Source organism: Cervus elaphus, chromosome 20 (assembly GCF_910594005.1).
Source record: "Cervus elaphus chromosome 20, mCerEla1.1, whole genome shotgun sequence".
Classification (NCBI taxonomy): domain Eukaryota; kingdom Metazoa; phylum Chordata; class Mammalia; order Artiodactyla; family Cervidae; genus Cervus; species Cervus elaphus.
The window spans coordinates 118255943-118276713 of NC_057834.1; the positions used below are offsets into that span (position 1 = coordinate 118255943).

At 37.1% G+C, this 20771-nt stretch overlaps 1 protein-coding gene across 3 annotated transcripts; it reads left to right on the forward strand.

The window, feature by feature from the left end:
* The first annotated feature begins 221 nt into the window (after positions 1-221).
* Positions 222-20129, forward strand: LOC122677432 (selection and upkeep of intraepithelial T-cells protein 8-like). Of its 3 annotated transcripts, XM_043877467.1 has the most exons (9): positions 222-342; positions 973-1132; positions 3175-3255; positions 5794-6141; positions 6479-6760; positions 9448-9609; positions 11328-11430; positions 18379-18501; positions 19808-20129. In XM_043877467.1, the coding sequence occupies exons 3-8, from the start codon at positions 3177-3179 to the stop codon at positions 18413-18415; spliced, it is 1011 nt and encodes a 336-aa protein (XP_043733402.1). In that variant the 5' UTR covers positions 222-342; positions 973-1132; positions 3175-3176; the 3' UTR covers positions 18416-18501; positions 19808-20129. The 3 variants fall into 3 exon arrangements, with proteins under 3 accessions (XP_043733402.1, XP_043733403.1, XP_043733401.1); XM_043877468.1 differs by lacking the exon at positions 222-342 and having other exon boundaries at positions 855-1132; positions 9553-9609; XM_043877466.1 differs by lacking the exon at positions 222-342 and having other exon boundaries at positions 856-1132.
* The last annotated feature ends 642 nt before the right edge of the window (positions 20130-20771 follow it).

The window sequence follows — 20771 nt, forward strand, 5'->3', positions numbered from 1 at the left end:
CAGACTTGGGTTCCACCCCTGGGTCGGGAAGATTCCCTGGAGGAGGGAACCCACTTCAGTATTCTTGCCTGGAGAATGCCATGGACAGAGAAGACTAGCAGACTACAGTCCATAGTGTTCCGCAGAGTCGGACTTGACAGAAGCAACTTAGCACGCATACGAGACTAAAGTCACATGAATGCTTCCTACTTCTCATGCCTTAGAAGTAGAGCATTACAGCAGAGGATTACAGAAGGAACACTATCCAAGCTGCCTTCAGTTCAGCAGTGCCTGGCCTCAGGACAGCTTTCTATGAAAAAGGAAGAATTAGAGGTTTGTCCATGGTCCTGTATTTATCAGCTTGTAAGTTCTGTCCTCCATAAGCCTCATTGTATAGCTGTACTTTGTGGCACTAGTGACCTAGGTTCATGTCCTTTTTAGAACACTATCATTAAAGTCCCCTATGGACCAGATAACTTCTAGCACAGACTGTCTAAGTTTTCTCTAGGCTCCTCTTAATTTAAAAATTCCATTGTTAGTCATTATTAAAAACAGCTTTGAAAATTATTTTTCCAATGTTTGTCCTGTGCCCTTCTCTAAATTGAATGTAATATGATTTTCAGCAGGAAAACAGAACAGTTGTAGAGAAGAATAGATAGTATTCAGTAGCGCTGGATGAGTAAGAGGGAATTTTAAACTGTGCTTAGATAGGTAACTTGCATGGCATATGTTTGTTAATAAGAGAAAGAATTCCCCTTAAGATTTCCCCAGAATTCTCATGTAAAGGAAAAATCCAGGGGAATATATATAAAGACTGATGAGCTCAGATATCATTTCAGGCTAAGGCATGTTGTCAGTATGTGTCTCTTGAAAAGATAACACGAGTTCTCTCAGGTAACGCAAGGTACAGCTGCCAATGGTTTTGAGATCTTATAATACAGACAATAGGCACCTTGCTATTGTCTCTATGAAAGGATATTGATTTCAATTTAGAATAAAAACAAGTTCAGCTGGCAGGCAAGAGGTGAATGCTCTGGTACACAGGACCCACTTTGTAGTATCTCATGCGGCAGCATGGCTGATTCACCCTTGGACATTGAGACAACTTAATGAAGGACCTGGAAAGAAATTTCTTCTGGATTCTGGAGCTCAAGTAAGTGACCAGATTGTGAAAGATAGATATGGATAAGGCTATATTCCACCTCCTTAAACATGGTGTTAGGGGTTCTTTTAGCTCTAATTCTGTAGTATTTTGCCAATCTTTTCATCACAGACTAGTGGTACTTGTGGATTTGGAAAAGTAACAGATGGTGAGGTGTTTCAAAAGAGAAGATCTAGGGACTTCCCTGGTGGTCCAGTGGTTAAGAATCTGCCTTCCACTGCAGGGGATACTGTTCCATCCCTGGTCAGGGAACTAAGATTCCACATGCCATGGGGCAAATAAAACCCATGAGGGACAGTGAAGATCCAGCACAGCTGAAAAAAAAAAAAAAAGGAAGATCTGCTTTCATACTTCATTTTTCAATTGCTGACAATTAAAGACCGATCCTATCTGCCCTGGGTCCCAGAAATGGAACCCCTTCCCTAGCCTCTTTTTTTTAAAGACATTAAAAAAGCTCACAGTGGTGCCAGTGCTTTAGATGCTATGGTAGGTATCCCCAGTGATGAAGAATCCTTCCTTAAGTATAGGTGGTATTGTTATTAAATGTAAGTACCCCGTAAAAGAGTATTACTAGTTTTAACTGCATTTATAAAAGTAGATTAAAAAATTTAATGAGGTATAATTGAAATATAATAAACTGAATACTTTTAAAATGAAGGTGTATAATTTTCTGTCTGGTTTCTTTAACTCAGCACTATCCTTTCAAAATTCACACACATGTAAAAATGATTCATTCCTTTTTATTACTGAGTTAATTATATCATATGGACATATCACAACTTGCTTATCCATTTATCTATAAGTAAAATTTTGAGCTATTTTCAGCTATTGAGTATTACAAATAAAAATACCATGAACATTTGTTATAAGTCTGAACATGTGCCTTTATTTCTTTTGTAGCTTGTTTTAAAAAATGATTATTTATCTTTCATAAATTCAAAGTTTAATGATTCTAAATAGGAATGAGAGGTAGTGGTGGGAAATACCAAAATAACTATGAGTCATTTAGAGATTACATTCCTTCGGAAATTGTAATCTGCTTTTCTGGGTGCTATGCCAACCCATTGCCTAATTTTATCCATTGATGTGAATTGTTTAAAGACTAGCATTGCTGATAATCATTTGTCATATCTATCAGATATGTACAATAATAAAATTTAAAGCACAATTACTTAAAATATTTTCACATGGGCTTTATAAAGTCCAAATAGGACTTTTTTATTTTTTTTCAACAGTAGCTAAATTATGTTTAGTTTCAAGAGTAGACAGATTTTGTTTCCCATGACCAGAGGAACTTCTTCCTTCAGCTCTTGACTCATTTTTTTAGCACACAGCTATGATGTGAATACAGTCTTACATTTCCCTTAAAGATATATAAATATTTGAACCCTTTTTTTCTTGTTATTATCTCATGTTTGTTTGGTTTTTTTTACTTACTGACTTCATAATCCAACTCACATGTTTCTTACTATGAGTTACAGGAGAGTTGCCAGATAAAATACAAGATACCTAGTTAATATTTCAGCACTATTTATTTTTTATAAATAATATATAAAATTGTTGATAAGCTATCTTAGTTCTACCATAATTTGATCTCATCTTAACTGTTCAAGGACATAAATCCAGAAAAGACTCTCCTTATTTGATCATGCATATTTAAGCATTCATGCTTTTGTGCTTGCCATTTTTTATTCCCTCCCCTGATTTATTCACTTAGGATTTTTTTTTTTTCTGCTCCATTTGTTACATGCACCATAGGAAATGCTCATCTAGTCAGTTAGGTCATAAAGTGAAAGAGAGAAAAAGCAGAGTGTGAATTCATGGGAAATAGGGATTAAGAAGGCCTCTCCTGATAAGAACCAAGTGGGGAGAGATGGTAAAATTCAGACATTTGACTGAATACTGAGATGGGTTATACTCTGAAAGGAGTCCCAAGTTGTACCTATTAATGATCTTGATTTAGTTTTGAGTATCCTGACATTTCCTGCCTCATATCTCATAGTCTATGACTTTTTACTTGTCTCTTTTTCCAGGCATGATGAAGCTTAAATCCTCTTCTTTTTCTGGGTCCTGTGTGAGCTTTCTTCTTCTACAAGTGATGACATCAACTTCAGGTAAGAGCATGCACTCTCTTCCTACTAAGTCACAGCTGTGGAAAGAACCTAGAGCAAGTATACAGTGTCCATTCTAGCATGTAAGGAGCTTGGAAGTCATTACTGTGGCCTACTATCAAGTAAAAAACTGAAAAAACTGAAATCCAACAACTCTTCCTAGATTCAACAGAGAATCGAGGTAATAGGACAAATTGCTCCTTCCCAAATTAGAGAGATACACAAGTGGATACTGAAGTGAAAGTCACTCGTCATGTCCAACTCGCTGCAACCCCATGGACTATACATCTATGGAATTCTCCAGGCCGGAATACTGGAGTGGGTAGCCTATCCCTTCTCCAGGGGATCTTCCTGACCCAGGAATCAAAACAGGAACTCCTGCATTGCAGGTAGATTTTTTACCAACTGAGCTATCAGGGAAGCCCTAAGTAGAGAGAGAGACTCACAACTTCCCAGGCCATAAGTCTTTCTGGAAACCAGTACAAGGGTAGGAAAATCTAAACTGTAATAATTGAATTGCTATAGGCTCAGTGTGGGCAAGTCTGAAAGTTAAAAACTCCAAGAGGGCCCAATCATGAGAAAGCTCACTTTTGTGAATTTTACCTCCATGGTTTTTACTAGGCTCTCATAGGGAATTTTGGGGGAAATGCCATTGTGTTTCTAGCAGGAGGAGGGGAAGAGCAACTACTTTGAAATATGCTCTTCTTAGTAAAGCTTGCCCTCAAGAGACAATATTTTACCAGAACCTAACCTATTGGTATTTTCTCAGAGTCTAACTTACCTGGGGGTAGGAAAACATCCAACTCCTGTCTGCTGTATCCTTTGTGTCCCATTAAGGAGGGATATGGTTTCCCTGGTGGCTCATGAGTGAAAAATCTGCCTGCAATGCAGGAGACACAGGAGAAATGAGTTTGATCCATTTCCCCCAGAGGGGGCCATGGCAACCCACTTCAGTATTCTTGCTGGGAGAATACTATGGACAGAGGAGCCTAGCAGGCTGCGGTCCAAGGGGTTGTAAAGAGTCAGAGAAGACTGAAGGGATTGAGCACACACACGCAGCAAGGAGGGCTACACCTGAGAAGCACTTATGAAGCTCATAGGCAGGGACATAGGCTCACTAAAAGACTGAAATCTAATCACAGAACAAGGATATCTCCCCTCCTGCTAACTTACCACTAACTCACTAAATGCCTTTAATCAAAGTTTTGTTTTGTTCCCAGTGCATCATGTGTGGCTTCCAACAAAAAATTACAAAGCATACTAAAAGGCAAAACATCAGGTGGAAGGGCTAGAGCAAAGTATCAAAATAAGAAATTGATATGGTAAGATTGTTGGAATTGTCAGATTAGAAATCTAAAATAACTGTGGCTAATATGCTAAAGATTCTAATGGAGAAGTAGATGACATGCAGGAACAGATAAGCAATGCAAGCAAAGAGATGTAAATTCTAAGAAAGAATCAGAAAGAAGTCATAGGGATTAAAAACACTGTAACAGAAATGAAGAATTCCTTTCATGGGCTCATTAGTAGCCTGGACAAGGCTGAGGAAAGAATCTTTGAGCTTGAGGATTATCAGCAGAAACTTTCAAAATTGAAAACCAGGAAAAGAGTAAAAAAAAAAAAAAAAGGAAGAGAAAAATCTAAAAACTGTGGGACAACTAAAAAAATAAAATGGAATGCTAGTACAAAAAGAAAAATAGAAAAAATATTTGAAACAATAATGACTGAGAACTATACACTTTAAATACACAATTTTTTGTTATTCAGTTCAGTCACTCAGTCGTGTTCAACTCTTTGTGACTCCATGGACTGCAGCATGCCAGGGCTCCCTGTCCATCACCAGTTCCTGGAGATTGCTCAAACTCATGTTCATCGAGTTGGTGATGCCATCCAACCATCTCATCCTCTGTTGTCCCCTTCTCCTCCTGCCTCCAATCTTTCCCAGCATCAGGGTTTTTCTAATGAATTGACTCTTCACATCAGGTGGCCAATGTATTGGAACTTCAGCTTTGGCATCAGTCCTTCTAATGAATATTTAGGACTGATTTTTGTCAATTATTCTTCAATAAGGCTGGGGAGAAAGCCTATTTTGCATGATATTAGTATAGCAAGACTTGTTCTGTTTTGGTTACTATTTGCATTTAACAACTTTTTCCATCCTTTTACTTTCAAGTTATTCAAGTCTTTGGATCTAAAGTGAGTCTTTTACAGACAATATATAGTTGTATCATGTGTTTTTATCCCTTCTGCCAATTCTGTCTGCTGATTGGAGAGTTTAGTCCATTTACATTTAAAGTAATGAATTTCTTCTGGTATTTTTATTCTTGTATATTTTATAGCTTTTTGCCGCTCATTTCCTTCATTACCTACTTCTGTGTCTAGTTGATTTTTTTGTAGTGAAATGTTTAGAAAGGGATATAATCATAGCTGGACATGTAGAATGGCCAGGTTGGGTGATAAGAACTAGTCTTTCCTACAATGTGTAGCAACAAAGAAGTTGTTGGCCTCACATGTACCCTGGTTTTCTATCTTCTTTCACAGAAAACTGGACAGTCACCATTCCCACGAGACACTTGGTGGCTACAGTAGGAGGACACGCTGAGCTCAGCTGCCAGTTGTCCCCACCACGAAGCGCAGAGCATATGGAGGTGCGCTGGTTCAGAGGGGACAATTCCAAACTCATTCACCTATACAGAGATGGCCATGAAGTGAATGGAGAAGCTGCCCCAGAATATGTGAATCGCACAGAGTTTGTGAAAGAGGCCATTAGAGAGGGCAAAGTGACTCTCAGACTTCGTAATATCAGTGTTTCTGATGCTGGATCATATCAGTGTTCATTTAAAGGTAGTGGCATTAATGATGTGGCCAGCATGAATCTGAGCATAGCAGGTAAGTTTCATGGTGGAACGTTGCATACCAATGCCCTTGTGACCCTGTAAGCTGAAATATATGAAAATATATCAATGTTTCTTTTTACTTTTTCACATTTTCAAACATGTTTCAAATACTATAATAAGAAAAATCTGTTTATCTAATGCAAGAATATACTGTGCAGTGGACACACAATGCAGAGTGATCAGAATTTGCCCAGTTTGTAATTTGGATGTGAATTTGAGTATTGCCTCTTCTTCTGTTGAAGATCACAAGGTTAATGAGACTCTTTTCAGATTTCCAATCCAATCTCAAAGCAACAACTGTCTTGATCTTTCTGTCCCGTTTTCCCCAGCATTAGGCTTGGAAACACAAACCCATGTTCAGGCTCCTGGCACTAAGGGGCTCATGGTGGACTGTAACTCAGGAGGGTGGTTCCCAAAGCCCCAGATGGAGTGCCGAGACAGCAGAGGAGAAAGACTTCCACATTCATCAAAATCCTATTCACAGGATGGAGCCAGATTATTTCACGTGAAGATGACTCTTGTCCTTAGAAACCAGTCATGGGGCAACATGACTTGCTACATTCGCAATCCTCTAACAGGTGAAGAGAAACGAACAAATATCATCCTGGCTGGTGAGTGTTTCGTTGTCATATTTCGTTGTCAATATGTCAACATAAAGAAAAATTAATAGGATAATTTGAGTCATGAAAAAATGTTTTCATCTCCTGAGATGAGGAAGTTTCTGAAATGAGCCTATCTTAGAGATAAGACTTGTAAGGGAAATATCAACTGGGAGTTAGATAGTGAGTTTAAAGTTCTATGGAGGAGACCAGGCTTGAGACATATGTGAATGTCTTTAAGAAGAATATTTAAAACAATGGAACTGGACCAGATACAAAGTGAATAAGGATAGAAAAAATAAAAAAACGGGTTCCTAGAACTGAACTTTGGAGCATTCACCTTTTAGGTGTCCTTTAGATGACTAAGAGAAAGCTGCGGGGAAAACACATAAACACAGCAGGCAAAAATGAATATTTAGAAGCATTTGTTTTGATCTCTTTTATCAATGGTAAAGAAGAATTTTCTTCAGAACCTGTTTTAAATCTTTCAAATGTTTCTCATTGTTTCACTAAAGATAGTTGTTTCCTATTCAAATTAGTAAGCATTATATAGATATATTTGGGCTTCCCAGGTGGCATAGTGGTAAAGAATCCACCTGCCAATGCAGGAGACAGTGGATGTGTATTTGATCCCTGGGTCAGGAAGATTCCCTGGAGTAGGAATTGGCAACTCACTCAAGTATTCTTGCCTGGGAAATCCCATGGACAGAGGAGCCTGGTGGGCTACAGTTCCTTGGGGTAGCAAAGAGTCAGACACGACTGAGCGTGAATGCATGCTTGCATATATATTCAATCATTAGTTTCAGATAGGATTCAAATTGGAATAGGCTATAACATAAACATAATAGTTGAGAAAAAAACTGTATCATAAGCAATTAAATTAATATTTAAAATTGAATCATGTAATAGTTAATAATTTTGAAAAAAAATGGCTTTTATAGGCTGTGTGAACAACATTGTTACAACTTTTTACATCCCATGTAATAAATATAGCTCTAACTTTTATCTAATTCACAAATATTCACACAGATTAAAAATTTAACATAAAATAAATATGAAATCTACAAAAACACTGCAAGGTAAGCTTTATTTTTCCTGAAAAACTAGCCCCCAAAATGTTGTTGCTAATATTAAAAAATATCAAATATGTGCTAAATATGCAACCAAAAGGCACATATTTATGGATGATGAATTTCCTTAATTGGAAACTAGAACAAGGACTAATAATAAGAAGGTCAATCCCAATGAAAATTTTGAAAAAGTAACATGTGCTTAACATTAGCCACAAAATTTCGTCACAAGGTAAATACAGAACTTCTATGAAATATAGCACATATTCTGCCTAAAAGACCTCAAAAAGAGATAAATATTTGTGGAGGAATAGTCAGTTTTTACCAGGAATATTCACCTCCTTGAAGACAAAAGTAATCCAAAATTAATATAATTATTTATTTTAAGACATTACAGAAAGAAATTCCTTGGAAGTCTTTAAAAATATGGATAAGGTAAGTTTGAAGTTAGTATGGAAAAATGAATATCTGTAAATGGCAAAAATAATTTTAAAAATGAGGAAGAATTTCCTTTATCAGATTAAAAACTGACTGACTATAATAAAGTAATTGTGAATAATGTTAAACAGTTTGTGGTATTTCCAAACATAGAATATTATGTACTGTCACAGGAGTAGGCCATTTTATCAATGCTAAAAACTAAGAAGGGCAGAAAGAGATTCAAATCATAAAAAACAGTATAACAAATTATGAAGTATAAAGTTTAGTGCTTTGAAAAAAAATGAAAAAGTTCCTATAAGATGTTAGAATAATTGTCAATATTTCTGGGAGAAAAAGACTCATACATATAATTATATACAGAAATAAATTACATATAGGTTAGAAGTCAAAGGTTAAAAGTGAAACAATAAACATTTTTTTTAAAGAATTTTTTGTCGTGGACCATTTTGAATGTCTTTATTGAATTTTTTACAATATTGCTTCTGTTTTATGTCTTGGGTTTTTGGCCACGAGGCATGTGGGGTCTTAGCTCCCCAACCTGTGCCTTGGAAAGCCAAGTTTCAACCACTGGGCCACCAGGGAAGCCCCAACAATAAACATTTTTAAGGGATATACCATATACCTAGTATTAAAGAGACCTTATCAAGAAATGCAGAGCATAAAAGTAAAGAAATGTGTATTTGTCTCCATTATCTTTACACCCTAAGAACTCACTAGAGACAGTTTTGAGGCTGTCTTATAGCCAGTGAGCTTCTCAGCCACAAGCAGGGTGTACAGGATTCTGCTTGATTGTTTCCTTTATAATTATATAATTATATATATATTAAATTATTAAATATATATAAATTAAATATATAATTATATAATTTCCTTTATAATTAGGAAGCATTTGCACTGGAATTGTTAATAAAAAATGAGAGCGAGAGTGAGGGATGGAGAGAGAGAGAGACTTCCTTCTATCAACTATAGCCTCAAGTTAAATTCTATCCCCCAAACAAACTCAATTCCAGGCTCTGTATTTGCCACTAAAACAGCTCCACTGAACTTTAGCCCCCACCCACATACAAAAAAGTAAAGAAAACAGGAGCTAAAAGAGAATCTTGCTTTATTAGCAGTAAAATTCCTAATCCACTGGTGCTCTGTGTTGTGGGTTTATTGATCTTCAAATGGCTCTGCCCTTTCTTCCAGGCGACCTGTTTTACCCAGACCACATTTGGATGATATTCTCTGTATCGCTTCTGTTCGTGATATTGTTTTTGACTATTGTCCTCTCTTGTCAATGTTTCACAAAAGGATATAACTGCTGCAAGAAGTGTGGAGTCATTAAAGGAATCTCTCTTAATGTGATGTGTAAGTCACATGGGGTGTTCAGGCAAAGCTGTACAACATTTGTCAATTATGCCAATCATAGGAAGATTTAGAGCTTGTTTCTCACTTTAGAAATGTTGAACTTCACATCTCCTAATTAGGAACTTCCCAGGACAATGCTGTATTAGGAAGGAGGTCAGTATAGATGTTTCCTGAGTTGTTCAGACCCATAGTTAGTTCTATGCTCTCAAGGTAAGGGCTTTCTCTCTTAAGTAAATATTCAATGAACATGAAGTGAATCCAGTGTCTGCATCACTCAAAATCACTTTGTGATGGATGAATCCTGTGAGTCTTGCTCTAGAATACACTTAATTTCATGATAGTCTTTTTGCTTATATAAGTTCTTATTAACTTTCAAGATATAGCCTCCTTTTTAGAGCTTAAATAATGTCAACATGAAAAAGAGATAGGTCTCTAAATCAACAAGTCCTTTACAACCAGACTCTGCCATCCGGTTTTGTGGTTAAACTGAATGAATGTATCATCCTTCTGAGTGAACATATCACTGAATGATAGTGACCCATTAGGTAAAAAGACATAGAACAATTTAAAAAACATTTCTTTTCCCAACTTATGTCCAGGCAAAATAGATTCTATATAGATGAGTAAGCTACTAGATGGGGGATGTGAATCTAGCTATTGACTCTAGATAATTTTAAAGGAGATGAGTCAAAGGAGAAGATATAATCTATCGGACCCATTTTCCTACCTAATCCATAAAACCCTGTACCACATTTATTGGGTGCCTACCTTATGCTAGGCATTGTATCAATAACATTCATTTTACCAAAGTCACCTAAATTAATCCTAAAGGCAGTGCTTTTATTGTCACCATTTTATAGATGAAAATGTCACAAATCACAGCTCGTAAGTGATAGACAAGACTGGAAGGCAGATGTCTGTGGTTCCAATCCTCATGCTCTAGTCATCATGCTTATTTGCAGTAACTGGTTTCAGGTTTCTGCTTGCACACCTTAATGATTGAGGAGGTTATCATCTCAGGAAACATGCCCATTCCACAGTTACCATGGGAATTTTCTTCATTTTGGAAATAAAATCTATTGTTCCATGATTTCTACCAATTATATCACAATGAGTGGCTCTTCTCTGTCTTCCCCAGAGAAGACTTTTAAAGACTTGAGGTCATAATTTTACTTCAATTGAGCTTCTTTGAGGAGTATCTCATTATTTCTGGTTATTTTCTTCTGGAAATTGATAGAGATCAAAGAATAAATGCACAATTATTTTAGTAGTATATGGTAACACATTTTAATTATCTCTGTTAAACTTGTAGAAATAAGCCTCTTGACAGGGAAATTAAAGCTGAGGGGTTTAAAGTGTGTTTTCTTTTTTCAATCACCTCAGTGTCACCATTGCTCCATCTGTCTAATCTCACAACCCTCAGAACGCCCAGAAATCTAATGAAGACCCCAGGACATCTGTCCGGTTCCCCCAGATTAATTCAGTGCTAGACTAGGTGGTGAGAATTAGGGGAAAAAACTCCTCTTAGTTCTGCTGGGTCCATAAGTCCGGTTTTACTAAGGTCAGCCACCACCCACAAAGCAAACTCACATCCTAGCCCTACCTAGGTTGAGTGGGCATGAAGCAATGACTATGCTTTTCTGATAATGGTTCTTAGGTCAACGGTAACCCACATTCCTACATTCCTCTTCCATTAATACGAACTCTCTCTGTTCTAGTGTTCCCATATGACTGCCACGGTTGTTTGCGCCCAAGCGTCATTCAATTACTGACTTGTCTTTTTTGGACTGCTTATTATATATCTGGAGTTCCGGAGACGAGGTAAATGGGCTTAATCGCGGTGACTACTACTAAGAGCTTAACAGATCTCCTTCCCTGGATATCTGTTTTCTTGGTGTTTAGTAAGAGCTGTATGACTCTTTCCTCATAACCAGGAAGATCAACAGTTTAGGTGACATCTCAGAGGGCCAAATTCTGATTATTGTGGGTGTCAAAGACTGAAGCTGCTTTGACCACCGCCAGTGTTTTCAACTACACTTAAGAACATAACTCCTTCTGCTATAAGGAATAAGAAGCATTCTGGTTTCAGAAAATATGACTGGATCCAGTCACAAATTTACTATGCCATTGTTGGTGTACCTTCATGACTCTAGGTCAATGTTTCTTATCTATTTGAGGCTTAGCGTCTACTTTGAAAATATAATGTTAGTATTAATCCAATTGCAGTGCTCACATATACCTCTTAAATCTGCATGCAGTTTCAGGAAGCTTATGAAATACTGAATTCTTTCCTTGGGCTTCTCTGGTAGCTCAGTTGGTAAAGAATCCACCTGCAATGCAGGAGACCTTGTTTCGATTTCTGGGTTGGGAAGATCCGCTGGATAAGGGAGAGGCTACCCACTCCAGTATTCCGGCCTGGAGAATTCCACGGACTGTATAGTCCATGGGATCGCAAAGAGTCAGACACGACTGAACGACTTTTACTTTCTTTCCTTGGACTATTATGAAATATGGTCATCCTTTACAGGTGAAATTGATAAACTAATAAAATGATTTTATTATATATTATATTAGTTAATATATATATATTTTTAGCACTTGGCAATTCATAATTTAGAGATTTCTAAGGAATATGTATGTACGAGATAATTGCCATCTAATCAAGGCAAAGAAACCCTTTATTTTACTTGAGGCATTCTTGTCAAACCACAGAAGAGAATTTTAGAGAATTAGGGTGGTTACTAGGAGAACTTTCTCGGTTCCCTCTCCTACCTTCCTCAAGGCTTCCTTCCTAGGCAGCCTTGAACCACAACATGCACAGTCCTATATTTCTAATCTGCCCACTGAAAGTTGCAAGCCTTGCCTCAGAAGTTATCAAATCAATGGATGGAAAGACCCTACTTTCTATTACCAAGAGGAAAATTAATGTTTGTATAAACAAACCAAGCACTTGAATATGATGTTTGAGAAAAATAGTCCACCTAAGACAAAATTCCTCTGGACTTCTTAATTTGAACTAAGTCAAAACACTTACTCCTAAGGATTCTGTAGACGTAGACATGAGGAGCCAACAGACCAGGATATAGACCAATTGAGTCTTTACAAGAGCTGCCCAAGGAAATATAATTATTTCTGATTGTAAAGGTTTTTTCCCCCCCTCAGGTATAATGATCACCTAGCTGTGGTCAGCAATTTCTTTTAAATAAATACTTAGGAATTAAACTAGATCATATGTTGTTGTTGTTTAGTCGCTCAGTCATATCTGACTCTTTTGTGACCCCATGGACTCTAGCCCACCAGACTCTTCTCTCAGTGGGATTTTCCAGGCAAAAATACTGGAGTGGGTTGCCATCTCTTCCCCACCCAGGGATCGAACCCATGTCTGCTGCTTTGGCAGACAGATTCTTTACTACTGAGCAACCAGGGAAGCACTGAATCATGTATTAAGTGAATTTTTTTAACTTTATAAGAAACCACTAAACTGTGTGTGCTATTTTACACATCACCTACAGTAGATAAGAGAACATTTATTCCTCGTATTTTCCACTTTGGGTTTCCCTCAATCTTTCTAATTTTAGCTTAGTGTATTCAGTGGTATCTCATCTCAGTTTTAATTTGCTCTTCCTGAGCATTTTATATAAGTGGAATCGAATGATATTCACTCATCTTTGACTGACTCCTTTCACTTAGCATAATGTTTTAAAGGTCTATTCATATTTTAATATGTATTAATTCTTCATTCCTTTCTATTGCTGAATAATATTCCATCATATAAATATAGAACATTTTGTTCTTTCACTGATCAGTTAATAATGCTTCTTGGTTTGTTTTCAATTTTGATTATTATTAATAATTCCATTATGAGTATTTCAGTATAATATTTTGAGTAGATATATGTCTTCATTTCTCTTAGATATACACCTAGGAATGCAATTGCTGGATCACATTAATTCTCTGTTTCACATTTTTAAATAACTGCCAAAATACTTTTCAAATTGGCTTTACTATTTGAAATTCTCACCACCACTATGTGAGGGTTCCACTTCTACGTATTCTCACCAACACTTATTATTGTATATCTTTCACTATTAGCCATAGAGTATGTACATTCATTTGTTGAGCTCAAGCATTGCTCTATATGATTTTTTATTTTCAGTTCTCTACTCAAAATGGATTGGAGATCTAAATGTAAGACCAGAAACTATAAAACTCCTAGAGGAAAACATAGGCAAAACACTCTCTGACATAAACCACAGCAGGATCCTCTATGACCCACCTCCCAGAATATTGGAAATAAAAGCAAAAATAAACAAATGGGACCTAATTAAAATTAAAAGCTTCTGCACAACAAAGGAAACTATAAGCAAAGGGAAAAGACAACCTTCACAATGGGAGAAAATAATAGCAAATGAAGCAACAGACAAAGAATTAATCTCAAAAATATACAAGCAACTCCTGCAGCTCAATTCCAGAAAAATAAAAGACCCAATCAAAAAGTGGGCCAAAGAACTAAACAGACATTTCTCCAAAGAAGACATACAGATGGCTAACAAACACACGGAAAGATGCTCAACATCATTCATTATCAGAGAAATGCAAATCAAAACCACAATGAGGTACCATTACATGCCAGTCAGAATGGCTGCTATCCAAAAGTCTACAAGCAATAAATGCTGGAGAAGGTGTGGAGAAAAGGGAACCCTCTTACACCGTTGGTGGGAATGCAAACTGGTACAGCCACTGTGGAGAACAGTGTGGAGATTTCTTAAAAAACTGGAAATAGAACTGCCATATGACCCAGCAATCCTGCAGCTGGGCATACACACTGAGGAAACCAGAAATGAAAGAGACATATGTACCCCAGTGTTCATCACAGCACTGTTTATAATAGCCAGGACATGGAAGCAACCTAAATGCCCATCAGCAGACGAATGGATAAGAAAGCTGTGGTACATATACACCATGTTATATTACTCAGTCATTAAAAAGAATACATTGAATCAGTTCTAATGAGGTGGATGAAACTGGAGCCTATTATGCAGAGTGAAGTAAGCCAGAAAGAAAAACATCAATACAGTATACTAACGCATATATACGGAATTTAGAAAGATGGTAAAGATAACCCTGTATGCAAGACAGCAAGAGAAACACAGATGTATTGAACAGTCTTTTGGACCCTGCAGGAGAGGGCGAGGGCGGGATGACATGGGAGAATGATATTGAAACATGTAAATTATCATATGTGAAAAGAATTGCCAGTCCAGGTTTGATGCATGATACAGGATGCTTGGAGCTGGTGCACTGGGATGACCCAGTGGGATGGGATGGGGAGGGAGTTGGGAGGGGGGTTCAGGATGGGGAACACATGTACACCCATGGCCGATTCAAGTTAATGTATGGCAAAACCAATACAATGTTGTAAAGTAAAATAAATTAAAACAAACAAACAAAAAAGACAGGGGGGAAGTGGACTTTGAGAGGCAAAGGTGAAATAGATTGACATAGCCATGAACTCACCCCTTTTGCCTAAGTCCACCCAGATTTTCTCTTGTGTAGAAGAGTTTGTAACTCTAACATAGGGCATTCATGAGATCACAAAAACTGCCATATCATCATTGGGTAATGTCAATTCAGTCATAGCCCTCTCTGAAACCAGACTCCAGAACGGTGAGAAGTAAATTTCTATTGTTTAAAAGCTTAAAAAAAATTTCTCTAATAAGCAAAGATGTTGAAGAGATTTTCTTGTACTTATCAGCTATTTGCATATTTTCTTTGGATAAATATCTAAATCATTTGCCAATTTTTAAATTGTGTTACTTGTCTTTTAACTGTTGAGTTCTATTTCTTTATATATTCTGGATACACAGGCTTTACCAGATACATGACTTGCTTCTGCTTTCCACATTCTGTAGGTTATCCTTTTGCTTCCAAAAAGTGTTCTTTTCCCTTTTTTCTTTCATTCTTTCTTTGTGTGTGTGTGTGTGTGTGTGTGTGTGTGTGTGTGTGGTCATACTACACAGCTTGCGGTATCTTAGTTCCCTGAAAAGGGATTGAACCTGGGCCCACAGCAGAGAAAGCTCCAAGTCCTAACCACTAGACCACCAGGGAATTCCCCCTGATGATGCTATGTGAGGCACAAAAGTTTTTCCTATGGCCACTGTGCCAAGTTACCACAGATTTAGTATCTTAAAACAATATACATTTATTATCTTACAGTTCTAGAGGTCAAAAGTCTGCATTGGATTTCAATGGACTAAATCCAATATGTCACAAAACCTGCAATTACTTCAGAAGGTCTAGGGAGAATTCATTTTCTTGCCTTTTACAGTTTCTAGAGCTTCACTCCTTGCATTTCTTGGTTAATGGATTATTTCTTACATTTTCAAAGATAGTAGAAATACATTTAAAAACTCTCTCAGCTGTATCTTCATATTGTCTTCTCCTCTATGTATACAGTAAACTTCTGCCTACCTCTAAGAGTACTTGTGATTGAATTGGGCCCACCCAGATAATCCAGGATAATATTGCCACCTTGAGATTCATAACTTAATGACATCTCTAAATGCTCTTTTATCACATAAGGTACCATACATAAGTTCCATGTGTTATTCTTGTTCAGTCGCTAAGTAGTGTCCAACTCTTTGTGATCCCATGGACTGCAGCATGCCATACTTCCCTGCCCTTTACTAACTTCCAGAGTTTGCTCAAACACATATCCATTGAGTTGGTGATGCCACCCAACTATCTCATCCTCTGTCGTCCCCTTCTCCACTTGCCCTCAATATTTCTCACCATCAGGGTCTTTTCCAATGAGTTGGCTCTTCCCATCAGGTGGCCAAAGGATTGGAGCTTCAACTTCAGTGGATATTCAGGACTGATTCTTTTAGGATTGACTGGTTTGATCGCCTTGTCCATGGGACTCTCAAGAGTCTGCTCCAATACCACAGTTCAAAAGCATCAATTCCTTGGCGCTCAGCCTTCTTTATGGTCCAACCCTCACATCCATACATGACTACTGGAAAAACCATAAGCTTTGACTTATGACTTATGGGCTTTTGTCTGCAAAGTGATGTCTCTGCTTTTTAATATGCCATCTAGGTTTGTCATAGCTTTTCTTCCAAGGAGCAAACATCTTTTAATTTCGTGACTGCAGACACCATCTGAGTGATTTTGGAATGCAAGAAAATAAAATCTGTCACTGTTTCCACTTTTTCCCCATCTATTTGCCATGAAGTGATGGGACTGGATGCCATGATCTTAGTTTTTGAATGCTGAGTTTTAAGCAGGCTTTTTCACTCTCCTCTTTCACCTTCATCAAGTGGTTCTTTAGCTCCTCTTTCCTTTCTGCCATTAGAGTGGTATCATCTGCATATCTGAGGTTGTTGATATTTCCCCTGCAACCTTTATTCCAGCTTGTAATTAGATATTGAATATCTTTGGGATTCATTTTTCAGTGTAGAGAATCCCATGGACAGAAGAGCCTGGCAGGCTACAGTCCATGGGGTCACAAGAGTCGGACATGATTTAGCGACTAAACCACCTCCACACATGTGCTACCCTTCATGAGGGAAGAATGTCTCCAGAAACAAAGCTGTAAGCCTAGAAGCTAGAATCATGAATCATATGTGTTTATCCTCAAGACTTGAAACCTAATGGAGTTTTCCCAGTTGAGCTTTGAAATTACTTGGGAGCAGTGACTATTTTTTCCTTCTCATTTTCTTCACAATTCAATGAGAATGGATAAAATATTCTATACCTGTTGCACCATTATATTTTAGGAGTAAATAATTGGTTTTCTAGTTCCATGGTCCCAAGGATAAAAGGCTTCCCTTGTGGCTCAGCTGGTAAAGAATCTGCCTGCAATGTGGGAGACCTGGGTTCAACCCCTGGGTTGGGAAGATTCGCTGGAGAAAGGAAAGGTTACCCGCTCCAGTATTCTGGCCTGGAGAATTCCATGGACTGTATAGTCCATGGGATCTCAATGAGTTGGACACAACTGAGTGACTTGCACTTACACTTTTCAAAGATGAAGAGGAATTTTGCCATAGTGTGGGTTATACTTACAAAGCCTCACTCCCGAATTTATTTAGATTGTTGGTCAATTTTTGTTCCTTAAAGTTGTGGGACTGAGGTCCCATTTCCTTATCAACTGTCAGCCCAAGGATTGCAGCCTGTCTGGATTTCTTCACATGCTTTCCATGTGGCTCTTCCAGCAAGGGTGGGTCAAGTCCATTTCATCATTTGACTCTCTCTAATCTTGCATTCTGCCACATCTCTCTGACTTCAGTCTTAAAAAGTCTCTGATTTAAGGACTCATATAACTATATTGGATCTGCATGAATAAACTTGAATAATCTCCCTATGTTAAGGTTCATAACCTTAATTACCTCTGCAAAGTTTCTGTTTCCATGGAATGTAACATATTCACAAGTTCCAGCTATTGGGACACAGATACTTTTAGGGGCCTATTCTGTCTACAACAGTCTAGCTCCCAAAGATTCACATTCCTCCCAAACACAAAAGCCATTCTGTTCATCCAAAGGTTTCATCTTATAAACTCAACTCAAAGTTGATAAGAAAGAAGATTATAACAAAAAAGTGTTAATGAACCTATTTTATATAGTTATTATAAGGATTAACTGAATTAATCCATTTTAAGTGGTAGATCAATGACTTCTAAAGAATAAATTTTCAGCATTAGTAATATTAAATGTTATTTCTTGAATATCTCTCCCCCTAATTCACAACTCAACTAATTTTTTTTTTCAGTCTCTATTTCAGATCCTTTGTTTCCCTTGTACAATGACTGGATGCAGGATATGACAATGGTTATAGCTTGTCCAATGGCATTTTTCAGTCTATTAATCATTGTTTTAAGCATGACGCTAAGAGGTAAGTGGGTGGGGAGAGTCTTGACTCTGAGGTTATCATTTTTCCAGCACTTATTTATTTTCTATTCCCTGAAAAGGCCCACTTCCCACCTGGTTATCAGCCCAAGGTTCATCCTGTTTCCAGAGAAAAGACAAAGGCCGAAATCTATGTTTTGTGAAGTTATACATTAACATACTATGGTTACTTAATAACTAAGGATAAGTTATAGCCCTTCAAGTGTGCAACCAAAGGGTGACTCAAGCTTCTTTTGCCCTTTCTTTTGGCTAGTAACACACAGAATCATAGCTGTGCTTCTCAGACTTATTACCCTTCTCCTGTCATATGTGGGCAGTTTTTTTGTTGACATCTCTATCTCCAGCAACCACCCCCCCCAAAAAAAAACACAATATATGTCTCTCCAAGCACATCTTGTGACATTGCTTTCCACATAGATCAATTTAACCTACTCTTATACATCATTCCATTCACTGAAAGTTACTAAGACTTGATACTACTTGAACATTAACTCCATTCATTCACCCTGTTTTCTTGAACAAATCTCACCGTTTCTCCATCTTTGTTCACCCAAAGAATCCCAAGTAATAGGTATTAAGCTAGAGATGTATCTGATTTTGTTGCTAAAATTTTGTTTCTATTATAAATGAAGGCCAAGAAACCTCAGATAATGATCTTCCCTTCAAAATTTCCTGTAATCAGATTGCAACTCAAAAGCCATGAGTAGTCATCATTGCTTTCTTAGTATAATTTCTTTCATAACATTAAATGAACATTGACATTCAATGTGTATCACTAAATGTCAGAAGAAACAGTAATGTATATAGAATTCTGAGGACAAAATGAGCTTTGAGCCTACAATTTTGTCCATTTCAAATAATTTCTCATAAGTAAAAATGAAAATTAGTCAGACTTATAGAATGTACCATTACTGTAGACTCTATGAAAATTATCTAAGAAAAAAATTTCCCCAAATGGAAATGACAATGTCTAAATTATTAGGTGAATAATAAATAAGAAATATGAAAAACAATTTAATCAATAAAATATTAATTTAACAATAAATAGTTATATTATGGTTGCAAAATAATGACTACTTAAGTAAAGTAATTTGAAAATATATTAATAACCTAGTTGCTGAACATCAGTGGTTGCTAATATCACAGAAAGAGAAACCACCAGAGATTATATTATTCTGCATGTTAAGCACAAAATACTACTTATGTGTGTTCTTGGCAAAAAAAAAAAAAAAAAAAGGAAGCAAAAGAAACCTGAATCAGATTAAGCCTCCCTTTTAACCTCCAATTTACAGGACATAAAGAACAAGATGAATACACTATACAAAGTGACAGAGATGCAACCCACCAACTGTAGAAATGAAAAACGCTACAGAACAAATGAGAAAAATTCTTCAGTAATTATGTTGCAAGCATATACAACTTCAGTGTAATCCCTACCAATGTCTCAATGAAAGTTTCTACAAAAATAAAAAATCTGTCAATGCTTCCACCTTTCACTCTTGTATTTGCCATGAAGTGATGGAGCCAGATGCCATGAACTTAGTTGTTTTTTTTTTTTTAATATTTAGCTTTAAGTCAGCATTTTCACTCTCCTCCTTCACCCTCATCAAGATGTTCTTTACTTCCTCTTCACTTTCTGCCATTAGAGTGATATCATCCACATATCTGAGGTTGTTGATATTTCTCCTGGCAATCTTGATTCCAGCTTGTAACTCATCCAATCTGGCATTTCTCATGATGTGCTCTGCATATAAGTCAAATAAACATGGTGACAATAAACAGCCTTGTCAAACTCCTTTCTCAATCCTGAACCAGTCAGTTGTTCCATACACAGTTCTAACTCTTACTTCTTGATCGGCATACATATACGAGAAGATGCTGAACATCATAAATTATGAGGGAATTGTAAGTGAAAACAACCATGAGATAACACTATACACTATTAAGAGAGGATAATATCCAAAACTGGCTCAGTGGTAAACAATCAGCCTGCCAACACAGGAGATTCAGGAGGCATGGATTTGATCACTGGGTAGGGAAGATCCCCTGGAGAAGGAAATGGTAACCCATTCCAGTATTCTTGCCTGAAAAATTCCGTGGACAGAGGAGTCCAGTGGGCGATAGTCCATGGGATCATAAACAGTTGGACGTGACTGAGTGACTGAGCATGGGATATCCAAAACACTAACAACACCAAATGTGTTGACCATGGGGAACAAAAGGAATTCTCATTCACTGCTGGAGAGAAATGCAAAA

Excerpts from the sequence above, each read along its gene's own strand:
- LOC122677432 (XM_043877467.1), top strand. The coding sequence starts at position 3,177 with ATGATGAAGCTTAAATCCTCTTCTTTTTCTGGGTCCTGTGTGAGCTTT. Across the intron at positions 3,256-5,793 it reads AGTGATGACATCAACTTCAG|AAAACTGGACAGTCACCATT; the intron begins GTAAGAGCATGC and ends CTTCTTTCACAG. Across the intron at positions 9,610-11,327 it reads AATCTCTCTTAATGTGATGT|TGTTCCCATATGACTGCCAC; the intron begins GTAAGTCACATG and ends TCTCTGTTCTAG.